This window comes from Rattus norvegicus, chromosome 4 (genome assembly GCF_036323735.1).
Source record: "Rattus norvegicus strain BN/NHsdMcwi chromosome 4, GRCr8, whole genome shotgun sequence".
NCBI lineage: Eukaryota > Metazoa > Chordata > Mammalia > Rodentia > Muridae > Rattus > Rattus norvegicus.
The window spans coordinates 46,966,665-46,987,281 of record NC_086022.1 but is presented as its reverse complement, the minus strand read 5'-3'; the positions used below and the strand labels follow the sequence as shown (position 1 = coordinate 46,987,281).

The window sequence follows — 20,617 nt, the reverse complement described above, 5'->3', positions numbered from 1 at the left end:
TGTGATGCACCCTTCCTGCCACACATTGATGGTGTATTTGCCCCTCCTCAAGATTCAGTTTCTTTCTGCAGTCTTCAAAGTCCAAGATGCCTAAATACATATCCCCTCACCAGAAAAATAAAATCTATTAATAGTAATGTAGAAATGAAAATAATGTTACCTGCCCAACACTGTTAATGGTGAAGGTGGAGAGCTAGGATTACAACTCAGAGTGAAACAAGACAGAAAGGGCACGGCATCTGCAATGGCTTGAGTAGGAGTGGCTCTGTGTGCTCATGTGCTGCAATGCTTTTCACCAGGGAGTGGCACTATTTTGAAGATTAGAAGGGTTAGAAGGCGTCGTTGGAGGAAGTGTCACTAGAGGTAGGCTTTGAGGTTTCAAAAACCAATGACGACGACGACGACGACCACCACCACCACCACCCCTCCCCTCCCCACCCACCCCCGTCTCAAGATCAGGATGGAGCTCTTAGCTACTATTCCAGGGCCACGCGTGCTGCCATGATGATAATGGGCAAACCTCTGAAACTGTAAACAAACTCCCAATTAAATCCTTTCTAATAGTTGTTTTGGTCATGTTGTCTCTTTACAGCAATAGAAAGTGATTAAGAAAACATCACTGATCAATCCTCTGCTGGGGTGCAGGAGGGAAGGAATGTTCTACAGCGCACCAGGATTTAAGCTTGACAGTTAATAGGATATTTCAAAACAGATGGCAGGAAAAAATTTAAATGTTCCTAAGAACAGAAAAATGATTTTCAAAATGATAGACATGCCTGTTACCCTGGTTTGATCAGAGCATATATACATACATGTATTGACATATATGCCAAATACATACAGTTGGTACATGTCAGTTAAAACAAAGTCACCCTACTCTGGCAACGGAGTTCTTAGGTTAGTTCCATGAAGCAGCTATGCTCTGGGAAGGACTTGCTCACTGTTCCTGGAGAGTTCTTCATTATAATCCTGGCTACTGTTGGCTCTCAGCTTTCAAAATTCATTGTCGTTTGTGTGATCACACATGACAGCTTCCCAGCACAGTTCCTATTTATTTATTTATTTATTTATTTATTTATTTATTTTGCTAATTCAAGACAATTGTTAAAAGCTTTTCCCTCTTAAATATATTTTGTAATTGGGTAATAAAGTTTGAGAGTCACATTCAATATCCAAGGGACTGAATCTTGACAACGGTCACATGAGCTTGTAGGAGGACTCCAAGTCTCAGATGAGAATGTAGCCCCCAGATTTCAACCTAGAAACACCACAAAGTGGGGATCCTGCTGGCACCACCACACCTGGATCCATGGGAGTGTTAATAAACTTGTGCCAGGTTACTAACATTGTGATCATTTGTTACACAGCAACAGATAACAGACACTGAGCCAGTGCATAGTCCATTCAGTATTATGTGCTTTGATGGTTATCACATTGGATATGAAAGTCCTAAGTTACGAGTAAAGGGATGGCACACTCCTAACAGCCAGGTTCATCCTTTGGGGACACGTCTACATCAGTAATTGGCTGGTATATGGCAATCCTTAATCCTTTGTGATTTCACACATTAAACTGAGCTTAGATGTTTCTTTGAACATTCCAGAGGTGCAAGTGGTCTAGAGATGACTTTCTATCTGCACTGGGACTAAAAGGTGTTATGCATAATAGACCCCACTTCTGGTACTAAGTTCTTCACAGAATGAAAGGCAGAAGTCATCTAAAAATAAACCAGCCCTATATAGCAATGGTTTAAGCAAGAAGTGTTTATTTCACCATAAAGTTCAATTAGCTGAAGACTTGTAAGATTCTCCAGGTAAAAGATTCAGGTGTCAGAGAAATGTCAATCTTGTATTACAGGGTTTTGTCTGTATTAGGGAAAGTAGCCATCTGCTACTAAGTTGCAAATGTTTTCTTCTGTGGCTAATTTATTGTTTGACTTTATTAAGCCATAGAAGAAACTTTGATTTTTATGAAATCAAAATACATTTTTTAATTATACAGATTCTGAGCTTTACCTAATAAAACTACTTTAAGTGATTTGAAACAAACGCTAATTTTAAATCCTTAACACCACCTTAACTTGGTATATAGTATAAAGTATGAGTCCTATTAAACTTCTTCCCTCTGACTAGGCTATTGCCACAACACTTCATCTGAGAGGCCACCAGGACTGGCACTAAGTTTTACTATATGCCAGTGGCATTTATGAAAGATCATGTTTTCCCTACCTAAAATGCTAATTCAATATGCTACTTTGATAACACTAGTTAGTTGTATTCCAGAAACAATGTAGTAGTAACCTTGGGTTAGTAGTTTATTAAAAGTAGTTTGCTTTTAACTTACTGGGAGATTTCACCATTTTTTTTTTTTTGTTGTTGTTGGATTTTTTTTCTTTTGGTGTTGTTACACTTAAGTTTATACTTTAACATAATAATTCCTGTAACAGAAAATTTTATCTAATATGAAAAACTTCTTTGAAAAGCTATTAGTAACTTAAAAAAAAACTGGGTGTATGCATCCCTGGCTGGACTGGAAGTCGGTACGTACAGGTCAGGCTGCCATCTCAGATCTACCTGCCTAGGCTTCCCCAGTGCGAGGATTAAACATGTGCACTATGTCTCATTATTTTTCCTTCCGACACAAGGTCTTATGTAGTCCATCTAGGCTGTCTTCATACTTGCTATGTAGTTAAGGCTGGTCTAAAACTCCTGATCATTCTGCCGCCACTCCCCAGGTGCTCTGATCAGACCAATGTCACCATAACCAGTTCAGTATCAGTGAACTTTCCATTGAGTTCACTCTATGGCATATTCCTAACTCATCTGGAATAGTTTTTATACATATTTCCATCCATGTGGTTTCAAAGACGCATCATGTTCTGCAGTTTTGAGTGAAAAATAAAAGGTGTAAGACGTACCAAACTTAGTATGCCATAATGAGCAGTTGGCCAATACTCCAGTTTGTTTCTGTGTCTCAGGTAGCCCACACCAGCCCAACTCTCTTGTAGTTAAGAGGGCTGGAATTTCTCTCCCTCCTGCCTCAACTGCCCCAGTCCTGTGATTATGAGCATGTGCCACACACTCAGCTTTCTGAAGATGTATTTTTTTCAATACATTTCATTTTTCTTATATAAAGTGAGAGGAAAGTGAGTGCATATAGGCAGGAATTTCTTTTCCCCTTGTGATATAATAAGAACCACTTATATGTTGTAGTATATTTGTAAAAAACATGTCTTCCAGTAGAGCTAATTATTACCTAAGAGGACTGGGGCTGCTGGGTAGTTGGGGAAACAGGAGTCAAGTCCTCACACTCAGGTAGAAGTCCCAGATGTTAGAACTGGGCGTTCTCTTGTGTGTTCACATTCAGCAAGAGGATAGCAGGTTAGCCCAAATTAAGTCAAAGAGGAAGGTGATGATGGCTCATGCTATCTGGTCATAAAGACTTTTAGGGGTATTCATACGAATTTGTTTAGTTTAAGAACTGGATGTTTCAGTTAATTTCCCAAGAATTCATCATTTTAAGACATCAACTGTTTGAGCATTATTCTTCTATTCACTGAAGTCTCATCTAGTGAGTGGATATGCACCACAGGATAAGGTTTCAAAGTGTGTTTCAAATTCCCATGTATGTGTGTGTGTGTGTGTGTGTGTGTGTGTGTGTGTGTGGGTTTCTTAGTTACACTACAAAACAAAGTTGAGGATAAAACAACTAGCTTGTTTTTTGTTAGCTCTTACCCAAACTAAGGCTCAAAGTATCTTAATGTCTTATAGGACATGTTCTAGTTCATGCGGACACTTATTCTTGGTTGATTTAATTAATTTCATATGGTGCTAGAACTGAACTATGAAATGGGTGCTTTTTATTCATAAGATTTCTATACTAGAAGCCTGCTACCTGTACTTTGATACTTCAGAGATTGCAGACTATTCCCTATCAGTTACACACACACACACACACAGCCTGAAACCACGAGCTGGCCAGAGGCTGATAATCTTTCCTATCACTTTCCACTAAGAAGACAGGGCATCTCACCGAATCTGCACTTTGTTGACTCCGCTGATCTGACTAGCTTGGCCAACTACGGTCCTGTTTCTGCTTCCCAAGTACTAGGGTTGCAGGAGGTTGCCATAACTGCCCAGATTTCTATGCAGCTCCTCACACTTCTGCAGCAAGCACATTGTGCAGTCATCTCTCTAGCCCTACTTTAGCGAGGTCCCTGCCTCAACACAGAGCTCCCCGATACAGTGGCTGCCCAGAAAGCCCCACGGATCCTTGTTTCCTCAACCGGGCCAGGCTCACCTTTACTACTATTATAAGCATGTGCCCATTTCTCTTTGATTGGGATCTTAATTCAGGTCCTCAATTCCTTTTTTTGTGAGGGAGCCACTTCCCTCATGAGCCTTTAATCACTATCTGCTGCACATCTTTCTAAATGAGTTCCAAGTGTATTAACTGAATCACGTAGAACCACCATCCCAGCAGTGTGCCTTATTAATAGCAGCATTTTAAAATATGCCTTAGTGTGCCAGAGGCCATAAGACACTGCTGTGACTCAGTGACCTTAAGACTATGTCATGTGTGCCTAACTCTGTAATACCCATACATACTAATCTTGAATAATTTGACACTTCTTTCTTTCTCCATCTTCATCCTCTGATATTAATTTCCTTAAGTCTAACTGGCCATTTTACTTGGTAATTTTCATTCTTTAAAAGGTAGCACTCACTCCTGGCTGGTACTACATGTTTCTACGCAATGCTTAAAACACTAAATTTTGAGATACCCATCCATCTTGAAAGACTCTGTCCTGAAAAAGACACTATTTCAAAATGCCAGTCATGAGCAGGTACATTCCTTTTAGTCCAGCACTTGGGAGGCAAAGGCAGGCAGATCGAAGCCAGCCTGGTCTACAAAGTGAGTTCCCGGACAGCCAGAGCCACACAGAGAAAGCTTGTCTCAAACAAAACTCCCTTCTATTTCAAGCTCCCAAACAGGTTGGTCCGAGAGTAGTGGTGTTTACAACTAATTGATCAAGCCCCCACATATATAGACTCAAGATTACAAAATATACTGTGATTCTGTAACCCATCTTAGAGATGTGAGAGAACATCCTTAAAATACGTATTTTCACTGGAGTATTTGCACATGAACATAAGACAAAACCACCGGGTATTCTTTGCTAAATGTCCTGATAACATCCAGTGGTTGGCAAGAGCACAAAAAACAAAACAACAACAACAACAAAAAAGTCAGTATGTAAAACCTTTTGAAAGTGTCTTTCATTACTTCAAAACTTGCACTGTGGGGGTTGGGGATTTAGCTCAGTGGTAGAGCGCTTGCCTAGCAAGCGCAAGGCCCTGAGTTCAGTCCCCAGCTCCAAAAAAAAAAAAAAAGAAAAAAAAAACTTGCACTGTGGTTATTAACAAGTATTTTAAACACAAAAATAATTATTTAGATCCTGTACAGCTTATCTTTAGGTGTTCTTGATTAATTTTACTGGATAATTTCAAACATAATAAGCCAGAACTTTTTAAAGCTCTTGCTTCTATTTCCAGAATCTAAAACACAAGTCTCATGAATATATGCTATCCCGTGTGGACATGTGAAGATGTGGCAGAAATATCTCTGTAAATCAGAAAGCATCTGTACAATCTGTGAATAGTGCCTGTGCCGCACCCCTGACAGAAGTCCTGTTTTCCATACCCACAAGCTACTCCTCCACCCTCAGGTTCATGGCTAACTGTGTCCCCAGCTGTACTCCCTCAACTGTTACTCACTGCTTTAATCTCTATGCCTTCTGCACCTCCGTTTTAAGCATACCATACTAACCACAACTTACTGAAGGTTAACTCCTTCCAGTCCAATAGCTCTTAACCGTCCTAACGCGGTGACTCTTTACACGGTTCATGCAGCGGTGACTCCAACCATAAAGTCATTTTTGCTGCTACTTTTATTATGAAGAATCGCAGTGTAAATAGTTTTGGAGAAAAGTTTGCCAAAGGGGTCAGGACTCACAGGTTGAGAACCACTGTGGTAGTCCTTCACACCAAACACCATTTTCCATACACTGACTCTCGGGTCATTTCCTTGTTTACCTAGTTTAAATTCCAGACCATCAGTGCAACCTTGCTCCTCTGGTGAAATGAGTCATGCAACCTTGGCAAAGCAGGCCCCTGGTTAAATTCTGCTCATGTGCTCTATACCTCCACCATGTGCTCCTTCCCACTGATCACTACTATCCCAGGAATGTCATCTTGTCGGCTCCCTGCCAGGCTCACTTTCCCATTCTTCTAATGCATGGCGTTTCTTCATCCCCTGGTTCCTTTCTCTAACTGCTAACCACTTCCTATGAAATCTAAAACCAAATTCTTCTAGCCATTCTCCTGCTCCCAAACACCCACTTGCCTGTTCCTTTCAATGTATGCCTAATTCCTCAAGCTCGAAGCATCTTCATCTCCTCTCAGACACTGAGCCGCCAACCAGGGAGCACACACCAGTTGATATGAGGTCCCCACACATATACAGCAGAGGACGGCCTGGTCTGGCCTCAGTGAGGGAAGATGAACCTAACCCTTCAGAGACTTGAGACCTTGGGGACTGGAAAGGTCTGGTGGGTTGGAGACGGGGCGTGGGGGCGGATGAAGGGATGAGGAACTGTCGGTCTGTCGGTGGGTGGGCTGGGATAACGACTGGACTGTAAAAAGATTAAATAGTAATAATAATAGAAAAATATCTTCATCTCATGTTTCACAACCAAGCTCTCAGCAAATCTCACTAAACTTAGCTCCTACTATATACTGCCTCTAAAGCTACCACTCATGTCCAAGCCAGCATTTTCTTCCACCTAGACTACTGTAGTAGCATCCCAAGTTCACTCTTATTCTCCGGGCTCCTGGATGTCATCTTACTCAGCCTGCACTAGACCAGCCACTATAGTTCCTATTAAAACTACCCCTGAGCTTTAGGTATTCCATAGTTTCATTCTTCTCTCATAGAAACAAAATATTAAGACTCTAAAATTGTACAATCACTGTTTTGGCATGACTGAATTAGTGGAATAATTTCATTTTTCACATGCCAATTTAAAAAGTTGCATACATTTTGAAAAGTTATATCTAGACTCTAGAAAATTAAGAGCTAAAATAATTGGCTGCCATGGATATAAACCCATGCTAGCTAGCCCAACGCATACGACTTAGCCAATAGGTTCTTTATCTAGTATTTACTTCAGAATCATCAAAATTAAAGTACGTGTTTTAAAAATCTAGACAGAGAATTAATGTTATCAGTTCATTTTCTTTAGAAATCTTAATTCCAAGACTTAAAAACTAAAGAGAAAATTAGCCAAAACTGTCACAATGTCATATATTTGCAATGCTTTCAAAGCCCAACAGTGATTTTAAAAAGAAATTAAACAACATGCTCTCATTGAATTTTTAAAAATCTATACAATTCAAGCTAATGAAATATTTTATTATACATAGTAAAAGTGGTGTTTAAAAAAAAATTCCAGGCCCAGATGTCTGCAGGAGTATGTGAGAAATGGATTCCACTCGAGCATAAGCAGCAAAACTACTGAATGAAACCACAAATCCACCAACTCCTTTATAGTAAATGCCGACGTTCACCGAGGCTCGAATTCCTGTGGTGTCAGGAGATATATTTAACGTATTACACACATGCTTACGATGCATAGGAAAATGGAAAACAAAAGATGCAGTTGCATACCATGTGGACTCCCAAATTTTCTAATTTACAACTTGTTAAGAATGACAATATACAAAGAAAGTATTTTAAAATAGTGTATGATTCACTGATGATTTTTTTTTTACTCAAATAAATACCAAATTTTGCCATTTTAATGTCACAATAAAATTCAGTTTTCAATCCAAGGGGAGGGAGAATCAGCTGAGACATGTTCATGAGTTCAGGATTATATATATATTACAATCTGCCTTATAATACACTTGTGGCTTTGTGATAAAAATAACTCAGGAACATATGGAATTCAAGCTAATTTGCATAACTGTCACAAGAAAAAAGCATTAAATGCATTTCTGAAATAAGTATTCTCATTTAATTTCAGAATCTCAAAACAGCAACAGACCTTGGCCTTGTTTTAAAAAAGTTTAGTTAGACACTAAGCTAGCTAAATAACCTTACTGAGAAGGTTTAAACGTGACTGGTGTAGAAAATGCTCGCCCTCTAGTCTCCATCTCCCACGCCAGAAGAGGTGAAAGGAAAAGGTAGACAATTTCTTTAGCAGCATGTATGGCTAAGTCCATCAACCACCTTAACTAGAGTGTCCACTACTGACTCCACTAAAAATACCTGTGGTCACATCAGAAGTTGCCCTTTTTACAGGCCAGAGACAATTTCAGGGTTACAGTAAATAAGATACTTTTGAGATATTTAAAATCCTTTAGACATGACCCAGAGGGATCACCTCTTCACTGTAGGAAAAGGAACAGAGAGAGAGAGAGAGAGAGAAAGAGAGAAAGAGAGATACTTGGAAAGGAGGAACAGAGTAAGATACTGATCTAAACTCATGTCCAACCCTCTGAACAAAGGAAATGGAACAAGGTTATTAGCTAAGCTCTGTGCTCTAACCACACTACTTAATTACAGTGATCTTAGATGCAACAGCCCACCTCACTGGGCAGCTGACAGCTCAGAATACTTTTGCAATAATTTTTGTAACGCGAAGACACTAAAACAATCTGCTCATGCAATTTTCATTTATGCATTCTGCATCTCTTTGCCAATCTTGTAGCTAAGGATCTTGTTCCAGTCGATCTTAGTACGTGTCACTGGCAACTGTCGACGTAAGGCTTTGAAGGTAGTGTCCGACATTGTCTGATAGTTCTCACTGATGGCAGTCTACAAAAAACAGTGGTTAGACATTTAAAGTAAATCAAGGAAACAACTACTTACAATGCAGGATAGTTTCAGAATATTCTTTAAGCAGCCCATTTCACTGCCAAAAATGGACTTAAATAGCTACCAAAATTAAGTATCAGCCCCCACTGAACACAGGTACTTTAGAAAACTATACCTGGTATTCATTTTCTGCAGCTTCTACAATCTTTATAAATTCTTTTGCTGTTTGCACCTCATTCTGAAATAAAAGTGAAAAAAAAATTAAACCTCTATATTTTTTAATTATTTTTTTTCTCCAGTGCTGGGATTGAACTAAGAGACTTGTACATGTTAGAAAAGCATTTTACTACCACAAACCCACTATTTTTAAAATTTAATAAATTGTACCGATTAAAAAAGTGTATTAAGCAAAGAAGACAACTGTGTGCTGGAGAGACAGCTCGAAGCTTACGTGTTCTTACTGCAGCTAGCCTAGGCTTGGTGATGCATGCCTTTGATCCTAGCACTTGGGGCGCAGAGGCAAAAACAATGGATCTCTATGAGTTTGAGGTCACCTTGATCTACACAGTGAGTTCCAAGACAGCCAAAGCTACATAAGGAGACCTGTCCTGAAAATAAATCCTAGGAATTAAGTCACAAACACCATTAATTCTAGCTCTGAGGTAGCTAAAACCTTCTTTGGGTATCCACACCCATGTATACCTTCATGCAGACGCAGGCAGGCACACACAAACACATGCACACTTTAAAAAGAAAATTATAAGATTGATTATATTCTGTGTCCAAAGAACAAGCTTAGTCTCAGCATTTATTTTATTAAGCGAGATTTTTAATAACATACAGAGAAAAAAACCTAATTATGTTATATATAGATTCCCAGTTCATCAGTACCTTTGCCAATATAATACTAAACATTTACTGCCTAATACTTAGCATGATGACTTTTAAAACCCAAACAATTAGGAAGAGCATATTTTAAACATGATGTAAATTTACTGCAAACATTTTTAAAACAAATGGTTAAAGTTGTTTTGCTAACAGTGATATAAAGTGGGACACTGAAGAAAATGAGGATGGCCACTCCCTCAGTTGTCCATCCGTTCTTACCTCCCCAAGGTATGCCCCAGGTCAGTCTCTTTCCCTAGAGAGCCCTCTTCCACTTCACTTGGTAGAGTACACTACCCTGTCTGTCATCAGAATTCTTTCAAATGAGCTCATAAGGACTGGGGAGCTGATGGGAGCCCAAGAAAAAAAATCCAGATAATCAGGTATCAATAGATATATATGTTTTAAAATAAAATATTACTGTAAAATTCTCTAAGCATGTTTAATCACTATGACTAACTTATTTAACACTAGCCTGAGTTTTTGCACAAACCCCTTACAATCAAGTTTTCCATAATAGCAAATTCCTCAATGATGTGTCTTTGTTATATTAATAGAACAAGTAATAATTGAAAATGGTGCTTAACTTCAGGGACGTAACAGCACTTAGAAGTACAGATAAGTTGCTGTGACTAGCAAATTTGGGAGAATATCGTGTGACATTAAAAGTAGAAATTACTTAATAATGAAAGTGTTTTTTAAAAAAGGAGGTAACCATACCCACAACCCCAATGTAGGGGAGGCTAAGACAGGAGTTAGAGGATCAGAAGAACCCATGACAAAAAGGTGTTATTTTCCTCCTTTGGTGGTAGCAAATATATTTTAAAGCCAATGCCTCTGTAAAACTAATATTTACAATATACTAGTACTTTTGTATACAAGTACAAATGTCTATAGGGAAATGTCACTGCTAATTACACTGTTAGTATATTTGGAGTAAAAAAAAAATCGACAAGAAAATAAATGTAAATACAATTTAAAGAATATTGAAAGAACTTTAAGGAAGAAATAAAATTCAAATACAAAATTACCTGTATTTGAAGAACTTTAAAATATATAGTATTGTTTAAAAGTTAGGTATAAAGTCATGGACTTATCTTCATGACCTTGTTGTTTTAGGCTTTGGTTTCTATCTATTTCAATAATAAAAAGCACACATAGAAGAAATAAATGAATACAGTGGCTTTGTTCTGCAACTGACTCCATGAGAAAGTTAGAAAGACATCACACAGAAAGGTGAAAACAGAGCCAGGTATAATGGCACCTGCCTTTAATCCCATCATTTGGGAGACAAAGGCAGAAAGGTCTCTGTGAGTTCAAGGTCAACCTGGTCTACAAAGCGAGTTCTAGGACAACCAGGGAGGTTATACAGAGAAACTCTGTCTCGAAAAACAAAAAGAAAATTAAAAAAAAAGAAAAAAAGAAAAAAAAGAAGTGATTCATAAATTACATGATCCCAGACACATATCTAGAATATAGTAAAAGAACAAATAAGCAGTTAAGAATTTGGCAATAGGGCTGAGAGAGATGGCTCTGCTTGGCCACCCAGAGGATGTGGGTTCTAGTCCCAACACACATATGGTAGCTCAACAACCATTTGTAGCGCCAGTTCCAGGGGATCCAAGGCCCCCTTCTGGCCTCTATGGGCACAATGTACAACACGTTGTACATACCAGCAAAACAAACACAAAAATAAAAGCAACTAAATTTACAAAAAAAAAAAAAAGAAGAAGAAAGAAAAAAGAAGGCAATGAATTTGAACATACATTAACCCCCTAAACCCTAAAAAGAAAACGGCCAATAAGAACACTACAAGGATCAACCTATGTATCAGATGGAAAAACAGACTTGATATGACACGACTAGGGTCAACTGGGGAAGAGAGAACTCAACTGAGAACTGCGTCTATCACATCAGCCCCTGAACATGTCTCTGGGGCATTTTCTTGATTATCTAGACTAATGTGGGAGGGACCTGTCCACTGTGTGCAGTACCCTGGGCACGTGTTTCTGAGCTAAATAAAAAAAAAAAAAAAAACAAAAAACAAGCTGGGGAAACCATGGAAGCAAGTAAGTAGGAGTCATTCCATGGTCTCTGCTTCAGTTCCAATTATGGCTTTAAATTCCTGCCTTGGATTCTCTAAATGATGGTGTGGTGGTTTTAATAAGAATGGCCCTCACAGGCTCATATTCGAGTACTTGGTCCCTAATTGGAGGTTGTTTGGAGAAGATTAGGAGGTATGTTCTTGCTGGAAGAAGTGTATCACTGGCAGTGGGCTCTGAGGTCTCAACGGACAGGTATCATACTAGTGTGCTTTTCGCTCCCTATTGGTGCATTAATGTGTCCTCTCAGCTGCTATTCCAGGGCCATCCCTACCGTGCCTGCTGCCTTCTGTCATGAGGGATGGAATCCTATCCCTCTGCAACTGTAAACACCACGTAAACTCTTCTATCAGTTGCCTAGGTCATGGCGTTTTATCACGGCCACAGAAAAGTAACTAAGATGGAAAGACTATAAAATATGAGACAAAATAAACTCTTTCCTCTCCAGGTTGCTTTTTGGTCTGGTGTTTTATCATTGGAGCAGATAAACTACAGACAAAGGGCAGCAATCAAACCAGCTTCTAGTAAGGATATACATAATATAGAGCCTTCATTAGCTGCTATTAAAACTCTAAAATAGTAGACACTTTGGGAAACAAGATGACAGTAATTCAAAATACTAAACATACCACATAAATCATTCCTATATATAACAACCATTCTTATGTACAACAAAAAATTAAAAGGTCTACACAAAAATAGTACATGAATGTTCAAAACAATCTAGAGAACAAAATAGCTATGGTAACTGGTAGGTGGATGAAGGTATATAACCACAAAATGGAATATTACTGGGCAAAAAAAAGGAACTAAAACCATTACAGAAGACAATGATCAAAACTATTAAATAGAAAAGCTAGTACCAACAAACTAGTAAATGGTTAGTCATCTGAAATGTCAAATCCATCATGTCAGAAAAGAGTGGTAACGCCTGCTGCAAAACCACAGTACTCTCAAGGTTTACAGTTTAGAAGCATGAATTGAATGTGAATTACCACTTTTTATTTTGACATTTTTTATGCTTTACTGAATATGTTTTAATTTAAATTTCTAATATTATCTCCTTTCCTGGTTTCCCCTCCAGAAACACCCTATCTCCCCCTGCTTCTATGAGCCCCCCCCCCCAAATCCCACCCATCTCACCACCCTGTCATTCCCCTATGCTGGGGCATCGAACCTTCACAGGACCAAGGGCCTCCCACTGATGCCCAACAAGAACATCTTTTGCTACATATGCAGCTGGAGCCATAGGTCCTTCCATGTATACTCTTGGTATGGTAGTTTAGTCCCTGGGAGCTCTGGGGGAGTCTGGTTGGTTAATACTGCTGTTCTTCTTATTTAGCTCCTTCAGTCTTTTATCTAACTCCTCCATTGGAGACGCCATGCTCAGTTCAATGGGTGGCTGAGAGCCAACTCTGTATTTGTCAGGCTCTGGCACAGCCTCTCAGGAAACAGCTATATAAGGCTCCTGTCAGCATGCACTTCTTGACATCCACATAATTGTCTGGGTTTGGTGATTTTATTTGGGATGAATCCCCAGGTGGGGAAGTCTCTGGATGGCCTTTCCTTCACTCGCTGCTCTATACTTTGTCCCCATATTTTCTTATGTGAGTACTTTAACCCTTCCAAGAGGACTGAAGCAACCACACTTTGTCTTCCTTCTTCTTGAGCTTCATGTGGTTTGTGAATTGTATCTATGGTATTCTGAGTTTTGGGGCTAGTATTCACTTATCATGAGTGCATACCATGTGTGTTCCTTTGTGATTGGGTTACCTACCTCAGGATGATACTTTCTAGTTCCATCCATTTGCCTAAGAATTTCATGAAGTCATTGTTTTTGATAGCTGAGTAGTACACCACTGTGTAAATTTACCACATTTTCTATATCCATTCCTTTGTTGAAGGACATCTGGGTTTTTCCGATTCTGGCTATTTTAAGGCTGCTATGAACACAGTGGATCATGTGTCCTTGTTATATGTTGGAGCATCTTTTGAGTATATGCCCAGAAGTGGTATATCTGGGTCCTCAGGTAGTGCTATGTCCAATTTTCTGAGGAACATCAAGAATGATTTCCAGAGTGGTTGTATCAGCTTGCAATCCCACCAGCAAGAGGAGAGTTCCACTTTCTCCACATCCTCACCTGCATCTGTTGTTACCTGAGTTTTTAATCTTAGCCATTCTGAGTGGTGTGATATGGAATCTCAGGGTTGTTTTGATTTGCATTTTCCTGATGACTAAGGATGTTGAACATTTCCTTAGGTACTTCTTGGCCATTCAATATTCCTCAACTGAGAATTCTTTGTTTAGATCTGTACCACATTTTTTAATAGGGTTATTTGATTATCTGGAGTCTAATTTCTTGAGTTCTTTGTATATATTGGATATTAGCCCTCTATCAGATGTAGGATTGGTAAAGATCTTTTCCCAATCTGTTGGTTGCTGTTTTGTCCTAATGAAAGTGTCCTTTGCCTTAGAGAAGCTTTGCAATTTTATGAGGTCCCATTTGTTGTTTCTTGATCTTAGAACATAAGCCATTGGTGTTCTATTCAGGGAATTTTCACCTGTGCCCATGGCTCTTCCCCATACTCTTTCTATTAGTTTCAGTGTATCTGTGTATCTGGTTTGATGTGGAGGTCCTTGATCCACTTGGACTTGAGCTTTGTACAAGGCAAAAAGAATGAACTGATTTACATTCTTCTACATGCTGACCTCCAGCACCATTTGTTGAAAATGCTGTCTTTTTTCCACTGGATGGTATCAGATCCTTTGTCAAAGTTTAGGTATAGGCCTATGTTTAGGTATGGGCCTTGAATTCCCGATCTTTCCAAGATTTTTACCATGAAGGGGTGTTGAATTTTGTCAAGTGACCATAGGTGTGTGGTTTCATTTCTGGGAACTCAACTCTATTCCATTTATCTACTTGCCTGTCTCTATACCAATACCATACAGCTTTTATCACTATGGCTCTATACTACACCTGGAAATCAGGGATGAGGATTCCTCCAGAAGTTTATCCTTCAGGATAATTTTCAATATCTTGGGTTTTTTTGTTATTCCAAATGAATTTGAAAAGTGCTCACTCTTTCTAACTCTGGGAAGAACTGAGTTGGAATTTTGATGGCGAATGCACTGAATCTGTAGATTGCTTTCGGCAAAATGGCCATTTTTACTAGAGTAATCCTGTCAATCCATGAGCATGGGAGGTCTTTCCATCTTTCTTCAGAGACGAGGTTCTTGTCATACAGACCTTTCACTTGCTTCCTTAGATTCACCCCAAGGTATATTATTTGGGACTATTATGAAGGGTGATATTTCCCTAATTTCTTTCTCAGCCTGTGTATCCTTTGAGTAGAGGGAAGCTACTGATTTGTTTGAGTTAATTTTATATCTAGCCACTTTGCTGAAGTTGTTTATCAGAGGAAGGAGTTCTCTGGGAGAATATTTGAGGTCACTTAAGTATACTATCATAACATATGCAAATAATGATATTTTGATTTCTTCCTTTCAAATTTGTATCCCTTGACTTCCTTTTGTTGTATAAATTACTCAGGCTATGGCTCTGAGTACCATATTTAATAGGTAGGGAGAGAGTGGGCAGTCTTGTCTAGTTCTTGATTTTAGTGTGATTGGTTCAAGTTTCTCTCCATTTAGTTTGATGTTGTTTATTGCTTTTACTATGTTTAAGTATGGGCCTTGAATTCCTGATCTTTCCAAGATTTTTACCATGAAGGGGTGTTGAATTTTGTCAAATGCTTTCTCAGCATCTAATGAGATGAGATGATCATGTGTGAGTTTGTTTTTTTAAGTTTGTTTATATAGTGGATTATGTTGATGAATTTCCATATATTGAACCATCCCTGCATCCCTAGGATGAAGCCTACTTTGAACATGATGGATGACTGGTTTGGTGTGTTCCTGGATTCACACACCAGTTTGGGAGAATTTTAATGATTCTTTTTGCATCAATATTCCTAAGGGAAATGGTCTGAAGTTCTCTTTCTTTGTTGGGTCTTTGCGTGGTTTAGGTATAAGCATAATTGTGGCTTCATAGAACGAATTTGGTAGTGTTTCTTCTGTTTCTATTTTGTGGAATAGTTTGAAGAGTACTTGTATTAGATCTTCTACACTAAACACATCAGGTCCTGAATTTTTTTGTTTGGGAGAATTAATGTCTGCTTCTACTTCTTTAGGGGTTATGGGACTGTTTAGATGGTTTATCTGATCCTGATTTAACCTTGGTACCTGGTATTTGTCTAGAAAATTGTCCATTTCACGCAGATTTTCCAGTTTTGTTGAGTATAGGCTTTTGTAGTAGTATCTGATGATTTTTTGAATTTCCTCGGTTTCTGTTGTCATGTCTCCTTTTTCATTTTTGATTGTGTTAATTTGGATACTGTCTCTGTGCCCTCTGGTTAGTCTAGCTAAGAGTTTATCTATCTTGTTGATTTTCCTCAAAGAACTAGCTCCTGGTTTTTTTGATTCTTTGTATAGTCCTTTTTGCTTCTACTTGGTCGATTTCAGCCCTGATTTTGACTATTTCCTGCTGTCTACTCCACATAGGTGAATTTCCTTCTTTTAGAGCTTTTAGGTGTGCTGTCAAGCTGCTGACATATGCTCTCTCCTGTTTCTTTCTGCAGGCACTCAGAGCTATGAGTTTTCCTCTTAGCACAGCTTTCATTGTGTCCCATAAGTTTGGATATGTTGTGCCTTCATTTTCATTAAATTCTAAAGTTTTTAATTTCTTTATTTCTTCCTTGACCAACTTATTTTTGAGTAGAGTGTTGCTCAGCTTCCATGTGTAAGGGGCTTCTTAATGTTTTTGTTGTTATTGAAGACGTCTTAGTTCATAATGATCTGATAGGATTCATGGGATTATTTCCATCTTTATCTGTTGAAGCCTGTTTTGTGACCGATTATGTGGTCAATTTTGAAGAAGGTACCATGATGTGCTAAGAAGGTATATTCTTGTTTTAGGATGAAATGTTCTATAAATATGTGATGGGAGGAATTTCTTTTCTGGTCCAATCTATTTGGAGTTCTGGAATTATGGGCATCATTTTCTTTAGGTTAGGAAGTTTTCTTCTGTAATTTTGTTGAAGATATTTACTGGCCCCTCAAGTTGGGAATCTTCTCTCTCTTCTATACCTATTATTCTTAGGTTTGATCTTCTCATGGTGTCCGGAGTTTCCTGGATGTTTTGGGTTAGGAGCTTTTTGCATTTTCTTTGAAGGTTGTGTCAAATGTTTTCTATGGTATCTTCTGCCTCTGAGATTCTCTCTTCATTTCTTGTATTCTGTTGGTGATGCTTGCATCTATGACTCCTGATGTCTTTCCTAGGTTTTCTATCTCCAGGGTGGTCTTCCCTTTGGGATTTCTTTATTGTTTTTATTTACAGTTTTAGATTCTAGATAGTTTTGTTCAATTCCTTCACCTGTTTGGTTGTGTTTTCCTATAATTCTTTAAGGGACTTTTGTGTTTTCTCTTTAAGGGCTTCTTCCTATTTACCCGTGTTGTCCTGTATTTCTTAAAGGGAGTTTATTTATATCCTTCTTAAATTTATCTGACATCATCATGAGATGTGACTTTAAATCTGAATCTTGCTTTTCTGGTGTGTTGGGATATCCAGGACTTACTGTGGTGGGAGAACTGGGTTCTGATGATGCCAAATGACCTTGGTTTCTGTTGCTTAGGTAGTTATATTTGCCTCTCGCTATCTGATTATCTCTAGTGTTAGCTGATCTTGCTGTCTATGCTAGTGGCTTCACCCTTCTATAAGTCTGTGTCAGCACTCCTAGGAGACCAGCTCTCTCCTGGCAGGATTCAGGTACAGAGAACTGTGGCACTGGGTCAACTCAGGGAGCTGATGGAAACTAGAAGGATCCTGTCCCAGACTGCTCCTCAGTTCTTGTGTTCTGAGGGATCTAGACGGGTCCCTCTGAGAAGAAGTGGTGATTTCACCTGTGCTCTCATGTGTGTCTGCTCTCTCCCAGTGGGATCTGGGTACAGAGAGCCATGGCACAGGGTCAGCTCAGAGAGCAGACAGAAACTGAAGAGTGAACTACCAATTAAAGCTGCCCAAATGCACAGAATTGCAATTTCTTACCTACTTGAAAACTCTTCAATCAGAAGGAAAAATGTCACTAAAAGTCAATTGTAAAGTTCCTGTTTTACAAAAATATTATTACTTTATGTTCATTGAGGAACTAATTACTTACAGATACTGTGAGGGAATCTTGTATATCTTTATGACTCACTAGCTGAACATTACCATCTTCATAATAATGAACCTGTTAGAGAAAGAAAATAAAGCAAGGACATTCCAGGAATGTTTCCAGGGTACCATCTCTTACACCAACAAACATTACTAATTTCATCTTGAGCTCAGACTTTCTGGTAAGCTCTAGGCCTTCTAGACCTTTGAGACTCTAGCAGCCTAAGTCTAGAGTTCCTATAGATGCCTGCACTGTATCTTCACAAACACAGCAATTGTCGCTGTTAGATATTTTACCTCATAGTCGTTCTACTGATGTCCAAACCTGAGTTGTCTAAAACTGATCTAATATTCTCCTCCCAACATTGCTTCTTTGTACATTTCCACTATTTCCCCAAAACTTAGAAATGAATTTACTGAACAAATATTAAGTGACTCATTACTATAAATATTACATTGATATATATATACACGTATATATATGTATCTATATATAATATTATAGATACAAACTTTTAAAAAGACGTGAAGGACTGTGATATTTATAGCTGCACTGCATAGATAGCAGGAAGAATGAAATAGTTGCAGAAATAAATACATAGGTATTCTTGGGCCTTGCATGTCATGCAAATATTTCTGGTTTGGACCACAAAAAGATGTTAAACTTGATAGTGACAAATTCAGATTTAAAATTTTAAATTATCTATGGTAAAGGCAATGTGAAAAATATACTATGGAACACAGTGGTGGCTTGGATAGAACAGTCTTAATAGTACAATATATTTGAATGCCTAAACCCTAGTTGGTGAAACTTTTTGGGAAAGATTAAGAGGTGTGGCCTTGGGGTTGGGGATTTAGCTCAGCGGTAGAGCGCTTGCCTAGCCAGGGCAAGGCCCTGGGTTCGGTCCCCAGTTCCAAAAAAAAAAAAAAAAAAAGAGGTGTGGCCTTGTTGGAAGAACTGTGTCACTGGGGAGATCCTTTGAAGTTTTAATAGCCTTCACCATTCCTAGTTAGCGCCTGTGCTGATGAATTAGGATGTAAGCTCGTATATACTAGCCTCATGACTGCCTGCTTGCTGCTATGCTTGTCCACGATGGCCAACCCTTGGAAACTATAAGCCCAGATAAACGTTTTCATCTATAATCTGCCTTCCTTGGTCATGAGTTCTTTACACAGCAACAGAAAAGTGAGGGAATAAACTAGTTTGACAAATTCAAGTTGCAAAAGTGCGAGGCCCCTAAGGTAGAACCAGGACAAAGTGGTCTAAGCAGGGGCACCATTTCAGAAAGAGATGTAACTGTGCAGATCAATGCTACTGAGGCCAGACTAAAGGGGAAGACATTGATACCACACGGCTATCATTCACTGAATCCTCTGGGTCTTGCTGTAACTATTCTACTCATGAAGTAATTCTCAAATAATCTAAAATATTTTCAACAGTTTTACAGATAATAGATAAAGAAATAAGCAGGAGATCAAACTTCCTGAAATCACACAAACAATAACTGGCTAGAATTCAAACCCATGAAACCTGATTTCAAACTCCATGCTCTCAACTTCTAGTCTTGGGTTCCTAAATGAACAGGTAATAGAATATAAAAGTAGAAAGTATACCAAAGCTAGATGACATAGCTTCGGCACTGGTTCACTTTTAATCCTTTAGAGCTTTTAGCACACAATAATTTTTACAATGGGTGATTCTGTAATGAGTGAACCCAAAGATTAGCCAGTACACTCCTTTGACTGATGTAGTATATTAGGATTCAAACAAGCACTTACTTAAATGTTCTTACTTAAATGTTCTCTGTAAATATTGGAATTTACATTAAAAAGAACCAAAGAGTTCAATTCTAGTGCATTTCATTCATAGAAGGAGTTATTTAAAAGCCACATGTAGGGCTGGAGAGATGGCTCAGTGGTTAAGAGCACTGACTGCTCTTCCAGAGGTCCTGAGTTCAATTCCCAGCAACCACATGGTGGCTCACAACCATCTGTAATGAGATCTGATGGCCTCTTCTGGTGTGTCTGAAAACAGCGACAGTGTACTCATATGCGTAAAATAAATTTAAAAAATTCTTAAAAAAAAAAAGCCACATGTAATATAGCTAAGATGTGTATATAATTGTTTCACTCAACTCCACCTATTTCAGATCAGAGAACAGCACATTCAACTCAAATGCTTAGTTGAACAAACTGTATGAAGAAGAGACCAAATGGCAGCATCTAATTTTAGCTCTGTTTTAGAAACTAAACTGTCAGCTATTCTCGTGGACTTTTAAAGACTAGGGAATGAAGTGTCAGGTTATTAAAAGACTTAAAAAGAGCACTAATTGTTTTTCCCATTGCCCTAAAAGAAAATCTAGAAAGGTCATGACGTACTATGAAAGTATAAGCTGCTTAATTATGTGTTAGTCCAGAACCATCTAGAGATCAGTAAATAGCATCTTCTTCATACCTGAATTTTCAAAATGCCAACCACCTGGGTGGTGGAAGGAGTGACTGTAAACTTCCACTCTGACCTCCAACGACCATTCCTTA

The 20,617-nt window shown here is 38.6% G+C and overlaps 1 protein-coding gene across 1 annotated transcript in view; it reads right to left on the bottom strand.

Annotated features, from left to right (window-relative positions):
- Positions 1–7,351: 7,351 nt before the first annotated feature.
- Capza2 (capping actin protein of muscle Z-line subunit alpha 2) overlaps positions 7,352–20,617 on the bottom strand; it is a 35,891-nt gene continuing 22,625 nt past the window's right edge. The window contains exons 7-10 of the mRNA NM_001009180.3: positions 20,535–20,613; positions 18,084–18,155; positions 9,056–9,118; positions 7,352–8,880 (exon numbers count right to left, since the gene is read on the bottom strand). Coding sequence (NP_001009180.1) covers positions 8,740–8,880; positions 9,056–9,118; positions 18,084–18,155; positions 20,535–20,613 — 355 coding nt within the window. The 3' untranslated portion in view covers positions 7,352–8,739. The remainder of the gene's footprint in view (positions 8,881–9,055; positions 9,119–18,083; positions 18,156–20,534; positions 20,614–20,617) is intronic.